Here is a 19,297-nt window from a genome sequence, read left to right on the forward strand (position 1 = left end):
AGATTCAACATGCGGACAAGTTCACTACGAATAGCATCCTCTGGATCGAAAGCTCTCCGACTTCAATGTGTTGTTGCTCGACAAAGCGAACTCGCACCCTCCAGACGGCTAACCACCAGTGCCCAGCGGGCAGCAACAGCATTACCCATTACCGCCACAGGACCACCTCCCAGCGCACCGGTAGCGACATCATCACAATATGGCGACCGAGTAGGCGAACGACGGCGGAAAGCCGAACTCCTCAAGCAAGGCAAAGAACTACGTGCGGAGCAACAATCATCCGGCAAGAGAACGAGTCCACTCAAGAAAAGATTCTGGAAAGATGTGCACGTGAAAGAAGTGCCGGAGGGATACCAAGTACATTTGGATTCGAGACCGGTGCGGACACCCGCGAAAACCATCTTGACGGTGCCACGGTCAAAGCCGCATCTTGCACATGCGATCGCAATCGAATGGGACATGTTGGAGTCGGCGCAGCAAGCGCTGAAGAACCACAATATCCCCATGACTTCGATTGTGGCGCGGGCGCAAGACATCAGTGAGGCTGAGGCACGAGGGTCGACGGCAATCCGTGAGGAAATCATCACGGTCATGATGCGGTATCTCGACACGGATACCTTGTTGTGCTGGGCGCCGGAGCATTCGACGCATGATGCTACTCAGTTGGAAACGCACCCAGATCGAAAAGAAACGCTACGACAGATCCAGATCAAGACCGCCACGCCGATCATCAGTTATCTTACGACTACTGTTTGGCCTGGTGTCGAGTTGAAGCCCGTGTTGGAGGAGGGGAGTATCATGCCTGTTCAACAGTCAGAGATGACGAGGAGTGTCATTAGAGGCTGGATGGCGGGTCTGCCTGCTTACGAGCTGGCTGCGCTGGAACGCGCGGTGCTGGCTGGGAAGAGTGTGCTCGTGGGTGCCAGGCTGGTGGTCGAGTGGAGTGAGGAGTTTAGAGATGTGCAGCGCAGCTCGGAGAAACGGTTTGGTATCGAAGAGGCCGCTGAAGCTGCTACCGTCGAGGTTCGATGGCAGACTGCCATGTGGGGGGAGGTGGAAGATACTCATGATGTGGAGAATGAGGATATTCGACGGCAGCTGGGGAGCGCAATCCTTCTGGTCAGTGGAGTGCGATAGAGGGTTGTTTTGCTGGCCTTGTATAAAATAGATACCACCCTAGTAGTCCTACTACTGTTACGGCACCACCCATTGGCATCCTGGGCGTCCCTATACTTTATACACCAACTGAGGCCTTGGCCACGGACAGCTCAAGCAGCTAGAGTTGCACGTCACCTATTTATGTACTGTCCGATACAAGTAAAATGTATTCGACATGACTAGAGCAGCCTGTGTGTGACTGGAATGGATGGCTCGGATGAGATTGGGCGATTGGCGAGCACGATCATCTCGACGGTGATAGTCGCTGAGGGTGAAGCATCTTGAACCAGGCCAAAATACCAGCCACAGATGACGTCGACGGCGGACCACAAGACAACAAGTTGTGATGATCGCTCTAAAGACCTTCTTTTCCATGTTTTGGGGGCTTCTTACAAGCCAACGCAATGAAGCAGGGCAAGTCCCTGCATAAGGTACCTTACCAGTTGGGAAGAGGCAGACAATAATATACAGCGTGGTTCCCCCGTCGTTGAGTGGTAAGCAGCCTGAAGACTACGAGTTATCCTCTATCTACAAAACATTCAAATGCTTGTTCCTTTCTCGCCGGTTCACGAGTTTGTTTACCTTGAGCAACGACAACTTGAATCAACCTGCAATTAACCCTTTGCGCCTAGCCTCATGAAAAGGAACACATGACCCTTAACCTACCAGCTGGAATACTGCCAGTGCACCTGTAAATTATTACAATTTAAAGCCACGGCAATGATTACTGGCACGCGAGCAAGGCCGAATTGAAAATGAGAATCCCACTCTTCAAACGCCTCGTCATCGCCTGTTTCAACATTTTCTTCCCCCCACTGGCAGTGTTGCTCATCTGCGGGCCGAACGAGGACTTGCTGTTCAATTGTCTCATGTTCCTCCTGGCAGTCATACCCTCTCACGTGCACGGATTCTACATCTCCCTCACCTACTTCACCCGGAAGCGCAGGGTCCGCAAGGGCGTGTACCCGGGCAAGCCGAAACATCTCATCTGGAGCGACAAGGTGAACAATGGAGGTGCGAGCAGGAGAGAGGTCGAGAAATTGAGGCGGAAAAAGGAGACGGGTACTATCTCTAGAAGGAGGTCCAGATCCAGCCGGCGAGTTCCCGATCGGGGCAGAAATCGTGTCGCAACTTGGGATGATGGACACAAGGAGTATGCTCGCTCGCGATCGCCCGGAGGCTTTGGTCATGGACGGGGGGGTTGGTCGGATTGAAGGGCACTGGCAGTGAGAGAAGGGCAATATGATCATGAGGTCTATCCTCGTTGACATCAAGGGGTTGTTTTGGCGCGGTCCCCGGGAAGTTGATGGAGTCAACGAGATTTTTCAAGTACCACTACCTAGATAGTACTGGTAGTAACTCGACGACATTGGGCTGAGATCCGCCCGCACTGCAGCAGACGGCGGCCGAGTTTGAAGGACTGGCAGTCACAAAGAATTGGATCTTCAGACTGACAACGTGACTGTTCTTTCCATGCCCGCTGTTCTTCGCTTGAGACTCGGAGGGCATTGTTGGCACCTGGCGCCTGTACGCAGGGGACCTATATCTTCCTGCAGTGGGACATTGCAATTATTACATCCTCTTTACAGCTCTCGACAACCTGGGACTCTTACACTAGCACGATACTAGTACCCACAACAGCGTCCTGCTTCGAGTTGACTTGGAGCTGGTGCTCCTCTCGTATCGTCGGCGTGTGGGCTTCCATCTCGACCTCAGGGTCCCCACGATCCGATTCAACAACCACGTTCTGCCTTCTGTGTCCCTTCTGAACCTGACAGCCGACTAGAATTCGTGCACCAAAATGGACGAGCTGGGATGGGCTACGCCCGTACCATCATACCTACTTTTCGCTCTACTGGGTATCTTGCACCCCGAATGAGGCCGCTGTTTACCATGCAGGGCGCTAGCTTGAGCCAATGGACAATGCTGCGGCGTCCTCGATGGTGGCACAGCCCCCAAGCCTCTTCAAGCCATCAGTCTCAGGATGAGGCTCAGGCTCAGGCAACTGTCCGCCTTGCCTGTAGTCTTGTCGTCTTGAAAATGTACTTCGCCTCTTCAGCCTGATGTCCCCATTGTGACTGTTCACCATTCTTTCTACGCTGATCTAGCAGAGGCCCATAACTTCAAAGTCAGCAAGATGGCGGAAGTCGGTCTTGTGGCATCGGTATTTGGCATCGTCTCGCTGGGGGCTTCAGTGTCCAAGGCCCTCTTCGATCTGGGATATACTATGCGCTATGCCCGTGACCAGATCGAGGAGATTGCCAGCGAAGTAACCACATTCACCACCATCATAAAACAGCTCGGCGCCGTGCTGAAGGCGCAAAAGGGCTTCTTCACTGATGAGGCTGTGAAAATGGTGGAGGCGTCGATGAAGGATTGCAAAAGACTGTTTAGGACAATCAGGCGGCAAATCCGTCGAAAGAAGGATAACCTCCTCCCCATCCGGTGGCTGTTCAAGAAGAGAAGAGCAGAAGAGTTGAAGCGACGAATGGATGCCCTAAGAGGTGTTCTAGGATTGATGCTCCAAGTGGTGCAGATGGGCAAGAGGATCGAAGCTGAGTAAGTGTCCAACAGAAGGTCCTCGCGATGCTCAGTGCACACACTATCTTACAACGCGCTCCAGTACCTCCACGCCCGATGGCCTTAGCGAACTTCGGGACGAAATTCGGATCCTCAAGAACGAAGTTTTGGCCTATCACCGCAGCTTGCCCAAGTTACAGGAAGCCGAACAGAACCTTCAGCTCTCGATTCGACCGACATCGACCAGAAGAGGGAGAGAGTACCATCACCGTGTTCGGCACGAGCGCGGCCATGAGCCCGTTATTATTCGAGTTGGTAATGATGAGCGTCAGAGGCTGCGCGCTCGGATGGCAACAGGGCCGGAGCCAAATCCTAGAGAGGACGTGCCCAAAAACATGCCACATCATCATGACACCCCAGATGACCATGGTAGCGGTGACGCTGATGAGCGATTCGCAGCTCCTGTCAGGCCCTCAGCCATGAGTCATCCTCCCCAATCAGAGGATTCGGATTCTACGCCGACGGAGAGGTCGATAGACGACAATCCATTTGTTGCCATGCCTCGTCCACACACGAATAACAACGTGAGCAGAATTGAAGTGCGAAATGAACCGGTCCTTGGACATGAGGATGGAGTTCGCACGAACCCACCAAGACTGACCTGCCATGTCTCTCAAAGGCTGATCGCCACCATGCCATATAACCCAACGGCATCGATTCGCCCGCCAGCGGGCCCTGCGAGACTTACTGCAAGTTCGTCCCAATTGCAACAAGGGCAGGACGACTCTGGCCCAGCTCCACCAGAAGATGAAGCGACAAGTGCGCTCAAGCTGTTGTTCACCCAGTGGACGAAGGTGAATCCACAGTTGATTGAAGACGTGTTGGACAGGGGTAAGCATGCCGCAAATCCAGCGCCAACAACAGAAGGGTTAGTCAAAAGATCTCGAATTGGTGGAGCATCATTAACCAGTGGACCCATGCAGTGATCTACTCTCAGACGACTCGGATGCGGAGAGTGACAGTTCGCGTGGCCGGCGGCCAAGGTATCGGACAGAAAGTGAGCTGTCATCACCTGTCTCACGGTCCCGATCCAGAAGCCGTCACCGACCATACAAGCGCGATATCCGGAATGGCGGTGGCTCAGGATATGCTCCGCAGGCGCCTCCTCGGTCAGGGCCGGAACCAACAGGGTGGGGGTGGCCATCATTCCCTCATGTGACAGAGAGGGCGATTCCATTTGTACGGCATGTTTGGCATCCACCGCACGTTGAAGAAGTGCCACTTGCAAAAGTCCTCGCCGCCTACAATGGACGGTTTGTTTGGATGCTTCGCAGCCCGGAGGACTTGACTTACTATGTGGACAGCCAAGCTTGTTTGCGGTATTGGATGACGCCCGGCCCAAAGGAGGCGAAGTTTGCTCAAGGAGAGGTTGAGACTGTCTTACCCAAACAGTGGGTGCAGAAGAAGGTGGTAGAGCTTTTTGGCTTCGTCTGCAAGAATGACGGCGAAGCACATTGGGCGATTCCTCGACAATTGACTTATGTGAGTTGCTTCCCATCAACTGAGCCTGGCTGGAGTGACAAGGCCGGGTTCAATTGCGACTGACCGTATTGTTGTATAGGTCGAAGTTCGGAAGCTCGTCGAGACGTCGTCACACCTCATAGAAGAAGAAATTCGCAGAAAAGCCGCCCAACTCACACAGAAGCAACAAGGCCGCGCTGATGTCGAACCTGTTTTGAGGCGGACGGACCAGGAGGAACCCCTGCACTCCGCTTTCACTCATAGCGAGTGGCCCAACTTTGTTCCGAATCCTATCATCATTCCAACGCCACCTTTCACCCAGAGTCAAAGTGATGCAGGTGCACTGGTTCCCACCACTCGACCAGGGGATATGCAGCTGATCAAAAGAGATAAGCCTTTGCAATCGCACGCGGCGAGTTGGAACCTTGACACCGACGACCACCTAAGACAAGACGAAGGCGAAGTCTCGGATTATTATGATGACGATAATCAGGAGGAGAATGGCGACGTAACCGACGTTGCCAGCATTCATGTTCCTAACGACCAACTCGGCATCGACAGTGACACTCCCCATAGGCGGCGACGGCGGCTATCATCACCATCGAACGATACCTCCAAGAGGCCTGAAGGTGGGCGAGGCGGTATAGGAGATTCCAGCAGTAGCCACAGTCATAGCCACCAAAGCAATTTATCACAATCAACTTCCATGAGAACTCCCGACTCGGAACTGGGAACGAGTGCGGAGACTGGGCCTGCAAGCAGGACCGGGACTGGGGCCGGGTCCGGAAGAAGACGACGAAGCGAACGATCACATACGTCGAAGACTTCAAGGTCGACAAGGGAGCAGAGAAAAGCCGGGGTGCAGGACGCAGAGACGCAGAGTCAGGCGACGGATGTCCCAACTGGTAGTGGCAGCACACGCCGCCATAGAACTCGGCGTTATTGGTAGAAGCTGACGAAATAGAAGAATAAACAGAATGAAAGGAGAGGATAACGTACCTTAAGGAGATTCTTACTTTGCGCCGGGGCTGGATCTGGCAGTAAATAATCACTGTAATGCTGGAGGGGACGGTTTTGTGAGAGGAAGCAAGCAAGCATAGTTTATGACTCGTATACACAACGACAAACTCAATATCAATACCGTGACAAATTCAATGGTCGAATGCACCGAGGCATGGCATCGCAGGTCAAGTTGGTCAACTCCTGCATTTCCAAGGTACTCATGCACCACCATGGCATCGTCCCTGCTGCTGTTGCTGTTGCTGTTGCTGTTGTTGCTCGGTGGCAGTAGTCGATGCAGCAGCAGGAGCACCAGCACCAGTACCAGCGGCAGCAGTAGTAATTGTATACTGTATTACTTCCTGAGGCGTTTGTTCTTCACGATGTTACCGTTACCGTCATCGTCGTCGTCGCTATCACCACCACCACCATGATGATCATCTGCACTTTTTCTCTTCTTGAAAGAAGCCGCGCCGCGCAAGGCCAATGTGAATGTGTTCACTGTGTTGGTACTGCCTGCACGGGAATCGTCACCCATGATAGTACGCGAGCTTGTATCTGTGCCCACGGATCCCATTTCAGCAGTTGAATTGGAACGCGTAGTGCTTCCGTTGGAGCCTCTCTCAATGCTGCTGCTGCTGTTGCTATCTGCGTCTTGCTCGCTGGTGATGGTGATTGATCCAGCTGCGTGGTAGTAGTTGCCACTGCTATCGTCCTCGTCGCTGTCATCTTCGTCCATGCCATCGCCTTCATCGTCGTCACCGTCACCGTCACCGCCATCGCCATCGCCATCGACTTCTTCGTCTTCGTCACCTTCATCGCCATCGCCATCATCTTCATCGTCGTCGTCACCATCATTAACATCGTTATGGCCATCACCGTCATCACCACCGCCACCATCACCGGCAAACTCGTCTTCAATCTCACCCTCGTCTTCATACGCTGTAAAACCTTCATTCCAGTCATCGGTGTGCACTAGCGCCCATTGCATAGGTGCAGACTTCCACAGGTCCCTCCCGAATTCGTCGCCGAATCCAGCGTCCTCGATCTCATGGTCCGGCACGGCCGGCTCCCATCTCCTAAAATCAGAATTGAAATACCCTTCGACGTTCGCGAGTACCAGCCTGCACTCATGGACCCATGCTGTCTTACCATCACTCAGTCGCTCTACCCGGCACATACCGACACACCAGGGCTCTTCTCCTTCCCTCTCACCGTAATACTTCCATGCCTCCTGGAAATTCGGCAACCCAACCTCGTGGCGCTTGACACAGAAGCGGTCTCGATCCCAGCACTCGACTTCCTTGACCTGATATAGATAATGCAGTTCCTTCACCTTGGTGCTGTTAAAGCCGTCCCGTATCGATGACGGTACCAACGACGGTATCGTCACATAGTCGTCGTACTCGAACCTGACCTTGAACACTACACGTGGATGAGAAGGAACCACAATGATGGGATCTGTGTTCCTAGCCATGGTGGTTGCCACGAGCTGCTCAGCCTGCCACTCAAGCTCACCCCCCATTGTTTTGATTTTGAAAGGCTGGGATTGACCTGCAACGAAGATCCAGTCACCTACTTTGGCATAGTCGGGACGGAACTGAGGAATGAGATGTCAGTCAGAAATGATCCTTCCGGTATGGGCGGGCTCAACAAGTAAAAGAAAGGCTTCCATTGGGGCACTCGAGACAACATGAGTAATACAAGTGCAAGGCAATACGTACATCTGTCTTGTTTTGATTGTGCCCTCGCCTTTCACCCCGTTCCTTGACGAGCATTTTGTCTGATCCCAAGCGATGGCAGAGAAAGAATAAACTCCTGAAGCTGGAAAGTTTGAAAGTGTTCGCTGATGGAGAACAGAAGGTCAGGAGCGTCCCGCTTCAGGATAGAAATATGAGACGCAACTTTCTCCTTTCATGCTTCCAGCAAACGGCTCTCCTTCTTGCTCTGTGCAATCAATCCCTTTGACCACGTTTGCTCCTTAGCATGTTTGTTGACTGCTTCCCGAACTTGGATGCAAATTGATTGTTCCTTCTCCCGATGTAGAAAGGATAGAAAATCCCGTCGGAGAAAGAGTGCAGCAACGAGACAAGGTGTCCATATCGCAAGGAAATTTGTTTGGTGCACTTGTAAGCCGCTTTGGTTTAGTACTGTGCAGTGAAAACCAGATTAAAAGCACCGGGAACGGATCATCAATACATAAGACTTCGGAGTGAGCCGTAGACCATCCTGGCATGGTTTGGCAGTGAAAAATAGGCATGATGAGGCTGATGTTCTTCGTCTCGGCAACTCGCTCACATGGATGAGTAGACGGTTGGGCAACCTTTTCTACCTTTTGAAGTGGGAGCCTGGGCTTGGCCTCATGGACGCTCATGGGTAGAGAAAGAACTTGTTTCAGGCATACTTCGGTCAGCAACAGAATGGTAATGGAACAATGTGACCATTGAACCCAGGCACGCATAGTCTGGTGATCATTGTGTGAAGGGCGTTGTTGTTGTGGAACCTAGTTTGGTCCATAAGATTGTTCAGTTGGAAGAGGATGTCATGTAGCAGAAAGTAATATATATGCACAGGCAACATGCGGAAAATGCCAACAGCGTTCGGTGACGGATGAAGTTACCAGCTTGGAAGCCTTCTCTCGGTACAGCCTAAGTATCGCCATTGGACTTTCTGCTGATGGGGCCTCTGAAACGTCATGTTCCTTGCTCCATTAGTCATCACTTGAAAATCCTTTGCTCACAAGAGATGCTGCCGGGCTTGGTGCTGAGGTTGTGATGATGGCCATGGTGGTGTGGGAATAGGTGGGTTTTCCACTGCTGTGCTCTGACATGAGCACACGACTAGAACATTGCCTCGGATCCCTAGTAAACTCAAAACGTAGGACAATACCCCAAAGATGTTCGGGTACCTGTACTTGCAGTGGGCGTCTTTTGTTTCTCCTTGGGTCAGGTTGCTGCTGAAGATGTCTTTCTTGGTTCCACATGAGGGACACTGCCTTTTTGGCTCAGCCTGACACTTTGCGCGGAAAGTGTGTATATGTGTGAAGAACACACACACTCAATAGCTTGTACCAAAGGGCACAGTCGGAGGGAAGCAGGCTATACGAGTGTTGATTAATCGACGACACGGAGCGCAATTATCCAACGCAGCCTCGTAGCATAGTAACCTATGTGTCTTGTTATTGATTTGAAGACACGGGCTATCAAGCTACACCAGGCGTTGAACGTGTGGGCGTTGTCCTAGTGGACGACGCCACGACGCCCTGGTAGAGGCGTTGGGCGGGTGCGTAGTAGAGATGCTGGACATTGTCCATGTGGATATTGCGCGTTGGATCTCAACGCACGTTGTCTCTTGGTGTTCGCCCAGGAGGCACCTTCATGAATTGTCTTCCTGTAAGTCTTGCTCATCATCCACACTGTTTCAACAATTCAAACCCACTGGCTGTCTTGCTTTGTCCCAATATGCCCTTTCACGTTGGTAGAAACAAGAATAAGAAGCAGAACCAGGATACCTGGCACCCACCCCGGGATGACAACGAGAGAGCCCAGCAAGAAAGCGGAGACTCTGAAGGTGAATATCCAGACAAATATGCAGACTCTGATCCATCCACCCACACGGACCGCAGAGATTATAGACCTGAGGTTGCCAGGCCATAACCTGAAGAACCATGCTGATCGATCGGATAGGTGACTTTGATCCTGAGTCAGACCTTCGATACCCTCATGAATCAACCTCGATGCTGGATCGCCGATCTTTCCAGCCGAGTGGAAATAGCCAGGTCAGACGAGAGGAACCCAGCCAGCAGAGAGATAGAAGAATGGACTCTGCGCAGCCCGGCAGCGCTTCGAATGTGGCATCACAGCATCAGAGTTATCATCAGCATACCAGCGGGCAGGCTAGGCAGTCGACACAATATCATCAAGCAGGACAAGAGCATTGGCCAGGACAACATGCGCAAGACCAGACCGGAAACCAAGCCAGGTACTTATGATTTCTTGCCCCTTTCAATTCGGAGAAGAGCGTTGTGCTGACGTACCACAGAGCAGACAGATCTCAGTCGAGCCGTCTTCAGCAGAGAACAACAGAGGCGCGGTCCAACAGCAGACAAGAAATGATCGAGAGCCACAGACGTGAGAATAATGCAAGAGACAGTAAGGACGACAAGGGCTGTGTCGTCTGCTAAGATAGGAGGACAACGGAGGATAGACAGCAGGCGTTGAATTCGAGATGAGAACCTTGACCTGTGCGTGTGCTTAGCTGGACAATGTACCACGAGGTCAAGCAATGAATCCTGGTTGAAGGCGGCTAGCTCTGAACTTTCCAGCACCGAGTCAAGATAGGCCAGGTATCTGGCGAATCGGAAAGCATGGTCCTGCTCAGCTGGTAGTTTCCCATAGATATAGCTAGTGGAAAGAAATCAGTGTGGCACAAAAGGCATCTTGTTCTTCAAGTGTGTCTCGGGCGCCTCGCCGTGTAACAAGAGGGCGTCACCAGCCTCATAGAAAACCCCCGAGGGTGCCGACTCTCCTTCTGACAATTCCGTCGTATAACAATGGTGAGGATATCTTCGAACCACAGCATCCAAACAGCCACACTACTCAATGAAGAGACTCCAAACTTATGCCTAGTATGCCAATCGATCCTGGAAACCAAGATGTCGAGAAAGCCCAAGATGAAGAAGCCCAGGTAGCGGCTCGAAGACGTACGGCATCTATATCTCCAATAGAGTATTTAGAGATCGTTGACGATGAAGACCAGGGTGCTTCAGTTTATGGCTGCCGGATATACTGAGAAAATCGAGATCACCCCCAGAGGAGGTTGAGGAAGAATGGAACAAGACAACTGTGATGGAGAGTAAGAGTCCAGCCGCACGGCGACCAATCACAGAGCTAACATTGCTGTGTCTGATAGTCGAGAGCAACCCCGAAGGCTGGCCACGACTCGCGGCAGTCATTGATAGCGATCCTTCCTTCATGATATTCCGCCGTTTCGGATATTTGCGAACAAGGCTTCTGGTCTGGCATCAAGACAGACTGAGGGAAATTGAGAGCACGCTAGAAGGCCTCGACTGGGAGGATTTCAATAACGAACCCTATAAACGAGCGCTTTGCTGCCGTCAGGGGGATGATAGGCGAATCCCAGCAAAGAGAAGACATTTGTTCCAGCAACTAAGCGAAGAGCTCAAACGTTATGGTAAGACCAATCAACATGGCAGAACCCGATCACAATAACTTTCACTGACCGGCAACAGATGATCTTCTCAGGAGATGCGCAGAAGTTCGCCAGTACGATGCTCCGAGTCACCGAGATCGCGAAGCTGTGGCAACGTTCATTTGGAACGATGGAGAATTGTCCAGCCTTGACCGCAGTTATATCCGACACGTGGACGATCTGGTGGCCCTCTGTAGTGATAAGGAGTCCAGTTGGATCCATGGTGTGTTGCTGGCTTTGTCCTTGAAGATCGCAGCAGGCAGGTCTCTCATCAGAGTATGTAAGCACCCATATCCATGCAGTCTCGGACTGTTAACATGTTGCAGTATTGCTTCCGGAGCAGCACCCAGCGAAGGAAGCTCAATGGTGGATCGGTTCTGCGACTGGAGTTGATTGACAAAGAACGATTTGACGCCTTCGTGGCATTCATCTTCACAATGATTTTGGTATTCCTTATTATGGGGCCAGTGATGATATTGTACAAGATTCGGAACATGGACGGTTATCGACAAATCTTGGTGGCGCTCGCGTTCGCATCAATGTTCGCGGGACTGTGCTCCAGCGCGACAAGCGCTAAGCGACATGAAGTGTTTGCCGCCACAGCAGCGTGAGTGACCAGTCCAACGGCTAGAATTCCTAGCTCTAACCTTCGGTAGATACTGTGCAGTGTTGTTAGTTTTCTTGGGGCAGAATGCGTCGGGGTCGAATAACAAGATGGGCAATTAGAAAGGTGCCCCGGCTTGCGACAATTGTTGGGTTAGAGACCGAGGAGCTAGACGACCAGACTTTTCATAGCTATTAGCACAACAGCCCGACAGCCGTAGTGCTATGATGTGCAAATAGCCGAAAATATTCCCTTCAATCGTGACTGACAGTAGGATCCCAACTGCACGGAGCATAAGAATCCGGAAAATGCAAAGCCTTCATATCCTCCTCATCGAGCTCAAAATCAAAAATGGCCGCATTTTCCTCGATCCTCGAAGGAGTAACACTCTTGACCAGCGGCACAAACCCCTTCTGCAAGCTCCAACGCAGCAAGATCTGGGCCCACGTCTTGCCATGTTTCTCACTCAGGCGCTTCAAGACCGGCTCTTCGGCTCGCTGACCACGAACAATAGGACAATAAGCTTCGATTACGACATTCCTCTTCCGAGCCCAATCCACAATATCAGAGCGCGGAAGCCAGGGATGGAGTTCCCATTGGCCAACGTCAATGGTCCCCCCGACATCAGGATTTGTCTTGATATACTCTTCGAGTTCGTCAAGATGATGCACGCCGTAGTTGGAGACGCCGATTGACCGGATCTTGCCGGCCTTCTGGGCTTCCGCGAGGGCTCTCCACGCACCAAGGCGGCCTTCTTTGCCTCCGTACGGCGAGTGGATCAGATACAAATCAAAATAATCTAGCCCTGTCTGAATGAAGGACGACTCGATGGATTTCTTGGCCCCTTCGTACCCCATGGCTCGGGGAGGTACTTTGCTGGTGAAGAAGATTTCTTCTCGTTTCAGGCCTGAGTTGCGGATCGCGTCGGCACATGGTTGTTCGTTGCGGTATGCTCGTGCTGAGTCGATGTGGCGGTATCCAGTGCGGAAGGCGTGCAGTGTGACTTCTTCGCATTGTGCCGCGGGGGTCTGGTAGACGCCGTACCCCAGTACGGGTATTTTATGGCCTGAGTTCATGGTGTACCTGCTGTTGATGTCGAACTTGGCTGGAATCGGAGTCGTAGCCATTGTGCGTATGTTGTGCGTCTTATCAGTCTTGTTGAGGGAGCTTGGGAAGGCAGTAGGCAGCACCCTTCGCTCAAAGGGACACAGCAATTGTTTTGACGGCCGGGTCCTCCACATTGCAATATAGAAGAAGGGCTATTCAGCAATATAAATATGTGTCACTCGGGGTGGTTGGAAAACAACGAGATAAGCCTGAGAGTGATCTCAAGGCAACCGTGCAAAGTGTCAGCGTCAGTCGTTCTTCGGTGACTCGGATCAGGTTCAACCGACTCCGAGTCGTAAATACGGTATAACCGACGTGTCGCCGCTTTGAGAGAATTGCTAGAGGATGCTAGTGTGGCGAAATACGGGCTGCCCGAAGTCTGCCATGAAGACACCTTTGGACATTACTGTACAATGTAGGTACAATACCATTGGATTGTGCAATGAATCCTAGTATCTATTAAAACGGCTATCCTGATTTCAACATTAGATTTCTATTGCCCGCCTTATCCTTCATCCCGTAGCTGTGAACCCGTCTATAATTCGCTTGAACGCTCAAAGTCAAATAGCCAGAACAAGATTTCCCTAGCGCTGAGTCCTCCTCAAGACCCAGCGTTTAAAAGTGATGATGGCTGGCATGGCTGTATACCCGGCCAAAGTCCTCCATCTTGGCCGTCCGCCCGGCGCGAGATGCGTTGGACGAAGCTCGGGTCGGGCGTGAGGCTCGCGATGCCCTCGAAGCCCGCGAGCCCGTGCGGACCATGTTTAGGAGACTCGGTCTGAGACTGGCAATACTATGCCGAGTTTCCACCTGGCCGATCTCATTGCTTCCAGTATCATCACTGTCACTTTCCATGGCAGCCTCTCGCTCCTCTTCTTCCTTCAGTCGTTTCTCCTGTTCGCGCATTTGGACCATGATGGCGTGTGCCTGACCGGCATACTTGCACTTCAACCTGATGGGCTTGCCGTATCTATAGAAGACGAACGGGAAGGGTGCACAAACCAGGGCGAGGAAGGCGGGTATCGAGGATGCCCAGTGGATGCCGAGATTCTGGTACATGTAGGTAGTGAACAAGGGGAATGCTGCACCGAACAGCGATCGCAGAACCGAATTCGCCGCCAGTACCGAGGCAGCGTAAATGGTGTAGGCATCGATGAGATAGTTCATGCATCCCAAAAACACCAACACCATTCCGAAGCCGAAGGGGGCTGTCGCGATGATGCTGACGATCCAGTGAATGGAAGGCGAATTTGTCCAGGCAAACCAGAACAGCCCGATCGGCAAAGCGGCTGCGCCGATCGCAGCTGGCGGAAGACGAGCTTCCGGAGGAGCCTCTCCGTCGTTTTCTCCTTCGATCCTGGCGTATCGCTTGTTGTCGTAGATGCTGTAGGCCACACCGGCCAGCATACCGACTGCCACTCCACAGAATGCAAGGCCGCCAATACCGGGTGACCAGCCACGTCCTTGCTGATACACAATGGGAAAGGCCCCGAATAGCATGTATAGAGTACCGTAGATTATCGCCATGAAGATGGAGATTAACAACACAATGGGCTCAAGGAAGAGAAGAGCCCACGGCCTTGCCATGGATTTTTGGAACGCGGCTTTGGGTGTCGTCTTGCCTTGTTTCAGCTCCAAGACGGAAACGTACACCTTGCCGGTTCTTTGCGACAAGAGGCTCGCCCGTTTCCGGAGTATGACAGGTGAATACGTTTCCGGAATGGTCAGGGCGCCGAATATCCAGAGAGCCCCTGTGAAGCAGGCCATGATCCCTTCGTTCCACCGCCAACCAATGGTCTCACCAACAAAGCCTCCCACAATGGGGCCTATGACTGGGCCGAGGAAAGGTGCAGCCGCGAAAATGGACATTCCGATACCTCTCTCATTTGCAGCAAACATGTCAGCGATGACACCGCCGGCATTTGTCAAGGGGGAGGATCCAAATGTTCCCGCAAAAAACCGAAGAACGATCAGCGTGGTGGCTGAGTTCGCACCAGCCGCCCCTGCATTGAATGCCGTGAGAGCGGCGTAGGTGCCAAAGAACAGCAGTTGTCGGCCGTATAGTTCTGACAGAGGAGCCCACAAAAGAGGGCCGAGAGCAAAGCCTAGCACGAATAACGATATTCCAAGTGTATAGACCTCCTGGCTAATATGGAATTCCTGGATGACTTCTCTTGCACTTCCCGAATAAGAGGAGGAGACGAAAGCTACTGCAAGAGTGGCAATGGCGACAGTCATGGTAATGAACCATTTCTTCAATTGCGAGAATTCCATGGGATTGCGAGGGTCGTTGGGGATGAATTCGACGACATAGGGATCGTCCTCGGTGCCAGAACCGCGATACTCGTGATTCAGCACGTCATCGGTTATAAGTGTCTGACTGGCGACTATCCTCCAGTGGGGCACTCCATGTTTATGTCTGTGGTGATGGTGAGTTTGACTTGTAGGTTGTTGCTCGAGGTCTTCCATTGTCTTTTCACTCTGCGTGGGAACTTGCGCAGCGTCTCGTTCGGTGGAACATTCAGTGGGTGCGGTTGAGAGTGAACCGGTCGAGTGAGAGGGAGAGGGAGCCATCTTGAAAGGGTCTCGCAAGGTGTAAATGTGCCCTTGTCCGGGAACGAGCCCAAGATTATATGCGTTGTGAGCAGAACAGATGTGCGCAGTTAATAATAATGCAATAATGGACCACGCCCTCCATGATATAGGAAATGGGATGGGGCGTCGACTTTGGTTTTTTTGTCCGCCATCATTGCGCATTAGCCTCGAGATCCCTGGGGATTCCGTGCCGTTTCTCCCGGCCCACCAATGGATCCCCTGGCGATTGGTGGAAATTGTGTTTTTATCTCCTTCTTCAGCCTTCTTCGGGGTGGTCTTACATCATTACATTGTAGTTGCCGTCAAGTCAAATAGGCCGTCGCTTTGGCCGCCATCCCCATGGCATGGGTTTTGGCTGCTCGCATGGTAGGGCACTCCTACCCAAATACGACCGCCCTGTCGCATCTCTTTTTCCCTTTGGCTCGCGTCATTGGAGGCTGTCTGCGCAGCAGCCCGAGCAGATCACGGTGACTTTGGGCGGAGACCGTAAGCGATACCGTCGACTCGGACAATTATTGCATGCAGAGAGTTTCGGCAACTTGGGGCAAGGCTCGGGCCCGAGGCATTGAACACTGTTTATGTCGTGGACAACTCCTGCATAATTTCTTCTTTGTTGTCGGCGGTAGTGGACGCAGTGTGGTGAGCCACGCAACCCCTACCTTCCGGCGATTCGGCACCGCAAACTTCAGCCTATATCATCGGTGGCATCTTAAATCCGCGACTGAGACATCGATCGGTCCCTGACCACACCACGAGAGTGGATCTGTTGGTAAGGCGACAGTAGTCCAGAGTCGCTTGTGCTCCGGCGTAAGGCCAAAGCTTGACACGAATAAACAGTAAATTAGTACAACTTCAGCTGGTACTACCGAACGAGAACCTGTGACATGCTATGAGCATAATGCCCTTTATGCACTGCATGTGGGAGTTCGTGCTAAGTAAGCAGGTCTTTTCACAGCCACCTGTGACAGCCACTGAGCGCCCGATAAGGAGCCTAGGGAGCCGTTGTCTGCAGGTGGTGCCCGGGAACGCGCACCGAAACATGACAACCACTTGGTGGCTGCCGTTGCTAACCGCAGCCTCGGAGAGATAGGAAAAGACTGTAGTATGCAGGGTGAAACATGTCTCGTTCTATTCAATCGGTGAGTCAGTCCTGCCATTGCTGTCCACGAATGGTTTTGTGTTAGCAAAGCACACACAAATACTGTCTCTTGTTCAGATAGTAGGTAGGTGTGTTATAATGAAGAACATGCCGTAATTGATGCAACGCCCGACCAAGATACTAGCTTGGATTCAGCCGGACACTTCCCACCATTCATGATACTAGGAGGTCCCAAGATATCACATGAATACCAGGTACTAGTACCTGCATACAGTGCAATACACGTCCTCCAACCCTGCTACAAAAAACCTAACCCAAACAATCCAAGTCAAGGCGTCCACATCACCTCACTTGTTGGAAGGTGAAGTGTGGCGCCATTCCTCGTGGTTGTTCAATACCTTATTTCGCGGACTATCCAGCTCGGGGACATCCTCATCCAGGTCAGAAGCAAATGCATCCTCGTCGCCAAGGATAGGATCCTCCTCTGGTGTCGCCGCCGTTGCTCGTGGCTTCTTGCTCTTGTCATGCTCATGCAGCGTGTCGTCGGCAGATATCGAGATCCCACGGCGACCCCAGCGATTGACCTTGGGTTGTCGAGGGGCCCCATCGGTCTCCTCAGGGCCAGCTTCGGGATCTTCTTCGGGTTCGCTCAATGCATGGTTGATGACGCGGTCCACCAACCAGCCCTTTCGCAAATCATCTGTGTCCACAACCGATCCTCCTCTAAGCTTGACTCGTTGTCTCGTCCAATATACCCAGGCGAAATCGAGGTAGAACGCTGTCTGAACAATACCGAAGATGACGGAGATGGGATCAGGCTTCGACGGGGTAAAGGCGCGATAAATCCAGTTGAGGAGGTAGAATGCACGATAAGAACCAAGCGTGACCAGATAGAACGAGTCAATAACCGTGGGAACAGTCGTCTGGCGCAGGAGGAGGAGCTGAGGCAGGACACAGACGGACTCGAGGATGATAGAGAATGTCCACAGAGCCTCGACGAACGTGGTGCGTTTCCATCCACTGAAGATCAGTGACACTATTGGGGCTGCCACCAAGGATGCTCCCGCTGCATAGGCTCCCCATTTCCAGGCCTTCTCTCGTTCTCGTGTCCGGGCATACACCCTGGTCATCAAGACGATGATGTAGATCGACGACCAGATATAGAAGTTCTTGAGGATGAAATTCCACCATGATACGGACGGCCGCACCCAGAAGAGGTCGAGATATCGAGTACAGAACACGGCTATGTAGAGGATCTGGGTAAGGAGGGAGACCCCTGGGTCGCATCAGTCAGCCTGCACAGGTCATCAGAGCAGGCAGAACGTCTCACCTTCGGCACTCTTGTTAGAGTGGATGGCGTAAATCAGAATACATTTCGAGGCGGTATGGGAAACATCGCCCAGGATGCGAAAGACGTTCATGTACATGGTCGCGGGATCGACATGGCCAGATCAAGCGATGCTGGTATCTGGTCGTCAGGCTGGCCAAGGGAAGACAGTGACTGAAGCTTCTGTAAAGGGACTGTCGCGAGCACCAAGGGGGTGCAACATACAGCAGAGGAAAAGTCGCGAAACAAAGAGCAGCTGAGGCAAAGAGTTGTCGTGAATTGTGAGTGTATTCTAATGTAGGTGCCAGTGGGAGTAACAGTGTTAGGTGCAGTGGTGGTGATGCCCGGGGACTTGAATCGGGCTGCCTATATTTCGCTCCATGAGATCCTTATTTCGCACCATTGCCAAGGCCACTTCTGATATAAGGTTGCTAAGTGCTTAGAGATTACAGGCTCGTTACGCCTTAAATTACGATATACCTATAGCACTAACTAGCCTACGCCTACAACACCTCTGGGCAATCTTTCGTTAGTGTCACACTAGTACATAAGTAGAGTAGCGCGTAATCATTTCTCATCTTTCCCAGTTGGTACTAGCGTATTACACATTTCTTGCGCTTTAGTGTGGCAGTTGTTGTCGCAACAGGTACTGTACTGTCATTTTACTGAGCCTGACTAAGCTGGCGGCCAATTCGGGAAAGTCTAGCGAGAGCGCACTAACGAAAGATACCCCCGGCGTCGTTGTATAATGCCCATAACCACTCACCCCTATTATCGCACGCCTACAGCGCCTGCAACGCCCGCAACGCCCGCAACGCCTACAACCCCTAAAAGCCTACACCGCCTGTAACTGCACACCTATCACTGTGCGCCTACTACCACCTATTAAGCGATAGGCGTACAGTGGTAGGCGTTATAGGTGTTATAGGCGCTGTAGGCGTACGATAATAGGCGTATGAATAATTACAGAGTATATATTGAAATTACGTGATATACGGCGCTATAAGGACAAAGCAAAAGCGGCTAGCGTTGCGCAAAAAAATTACTTGAAGTAGTTTAGTGGTGGTGCGAAATAAGGATGTCGTGGTGCGAAATATAGGCAGCCCTTGAATCGTGCTGCCTGAACTGCGAAGCATCTGATGATGAAGCGCGACTT

The 19,297-nt window shown here is 52.1% G+C and overlaps 8 protein-coding genes across 8 annotated transcripts; 4 read left to right on the top strand and 4 right to left on the bottom strand.

Moving 5' to 3' along the window:
- Positions 1 to 9: 9 nt before the first annotated feature.
- On the top strand, positions 10 to 1,137 carry HMPREF1120_04421 (ATP synthase mitochondrial F1 complex assembly factor 2; the record flags this gene model as incomplete). The annotated part of the gene is made up of 1 exon (XM_009158550.1): positions 10 to 1,137. One exon carries the CDS (start codon positions 10 to 12, stop codon positions 1,135 to 1,137), a length of 1,128 nt encoding a protein of 375 aa, XP_009156798.1.
- Positions 1,138 to 1,913: 776 nt separating this feature from the next.
- HMPREF1120_04422 (uncharacterized protein) lies at positions 1,914 to 2,372 on the top strand (the record flags this gene model as incomplete). Its single annotated transcript, XM_009158551.1, has 1 exon — positions 1,914 to 2,372. One exon carries the CDS (start codon positions 1,914 to 1,916, stop codon positions 2,370 to 2,372), a length of 459 nt encoding a protein of 152 aa, XP_009156799.1.
- Positions 2,373 to 4,025: 1,653 nt separating this feature from the next.
- HMPREF1120_04423 (uncharacterized protein) lies at positions 4,026 to 6,148 on the top strand (the record flags this gene model as incomplete). The annotated part of the gene is made up of 3 exons (XM_009158552.1): positions 4,026 to 4,606; positions 4,662 to 5,220; positions 5,300 to 6,148. 3 exons carry the CDS (start codon positions 4,026 to 4,028, stop codon positions 6,146 to 6,148), a joined length of 1,989 nt encoding a protein of 662 aa, XP_009156800.1.
- Positions 6,149 to 6,553: 405 nt separating this feature from the next.
- Positions 6,554 to 7,976, bottom strand: HMPREF1120_04424 (uncharacterized protein; the record flags this gene model as incomplete). Its single annotated transcript, XM_009158553.1, has 2 exons — positions 6,554 to 7,798; positions 7,923 to 7,976. 2 exons carry the CDS (start codon positions 7,974 to 7,976, stop codon positions 6,554 to 6,556), a joined length of 1,299 nt encoding a protein of 432 aa, XP_009156801.1.
- Positions 7,977 to 11,045: 3,069 nt separating this feature from the next.
- HMPREF1120_04425 (uncharacterized protein) lies at positions 11,046 to 12,020 on the top strand (the record flags this gene model as incomplete). Its single annotated transcript, XM_009158554.1, has 3 exons — positions 11,046 to 11,391; positions 11,450 to 11,685; positions 11,736 to 12,020. The coding sequence occupies 3 exons, from the start codon at positions 11,046 to 11,048 to the stop codon at positions 12,018 to 12,020; spliced, it is 867 nt and encodes a 288-aa protein (XP_009156802.1).
- A 247-nt stretch (positions 12,021 to 12,267) lies between these two features.
- HMPREF1120_04426 (aldo-keto reductase (AKR)) lies at positions 12,268 to 13,140 on the bottom strand (the record flags this gene model as incomplete). Its single annotated transcript, XM_009158555.1, has 1 exon — positions 12,268 to 13,140. The coding sequence occupies one exon, from the start codon at positions 13,138 to 13,140 to the stop codon at positions 12,268 to 12,270; it is 873 nt and encodes a 290-aa protein (XP_009156803.1).
- A 595-nt stretch (positions 13,141 to 13,735) lies between these two features.
- On the bottom strand, positions 13,736 to 15,877 carry HMPREF1120_04427 (MFS transporter, DHA1 family, multidrug resistance protein; the record flags this gene model as incomplete). Its single annotated transcript, XM_009158556.1, has 1 exon — positions 13,736 to 15,877. The coding sequence occupies one exon, from the start codon at positions 15,875 to 15,877 to the stop codon at positions 13,736 to 13,738; it is 2,142 nt and encodes a 713-aa protein (XP_009156804.1).
- Positions 15,878 to 17,161: 1,284 nt separating this feature from the next.
- Positions 17,162 to 18,241, bottom strand: HMPREF1120_04428 (ER lumen protein retaining receptor; the record flags this gene model as incomplete). The annotated part of the gene is made up of 2 exons (XM_009158557.1): positions 17,162 to 18,090; positions 18,145 to 18,241. 2 exons carry the CDS (start codon positions 18,239 to 18,241, stop codon positions 17,162 to 17,164), a joined length of 1,026 nt encoding a protein of 341 aa, XP_009156805.1.
- Between the last annotated feature and the right edge of the window lie 1,056 nt (positions 18,242 to 19,297).

This window comes from Exophiala dermatitidis, assembly GCF_000230625.1.
Source record: "Exophiala dermatitidis NIH/UT8656 unplaced genomic scaffold supercont1.4, whole genome shotgun sequence".
NCBI classification, from domain to species: domain Eukaryota; kingdom Fungi; phylum Ascomycota; class Eurotiomycetes; order Chaetothyriales; family Herpotrichiellaceae; genus Exophiala; species Exophiala dermatitidis.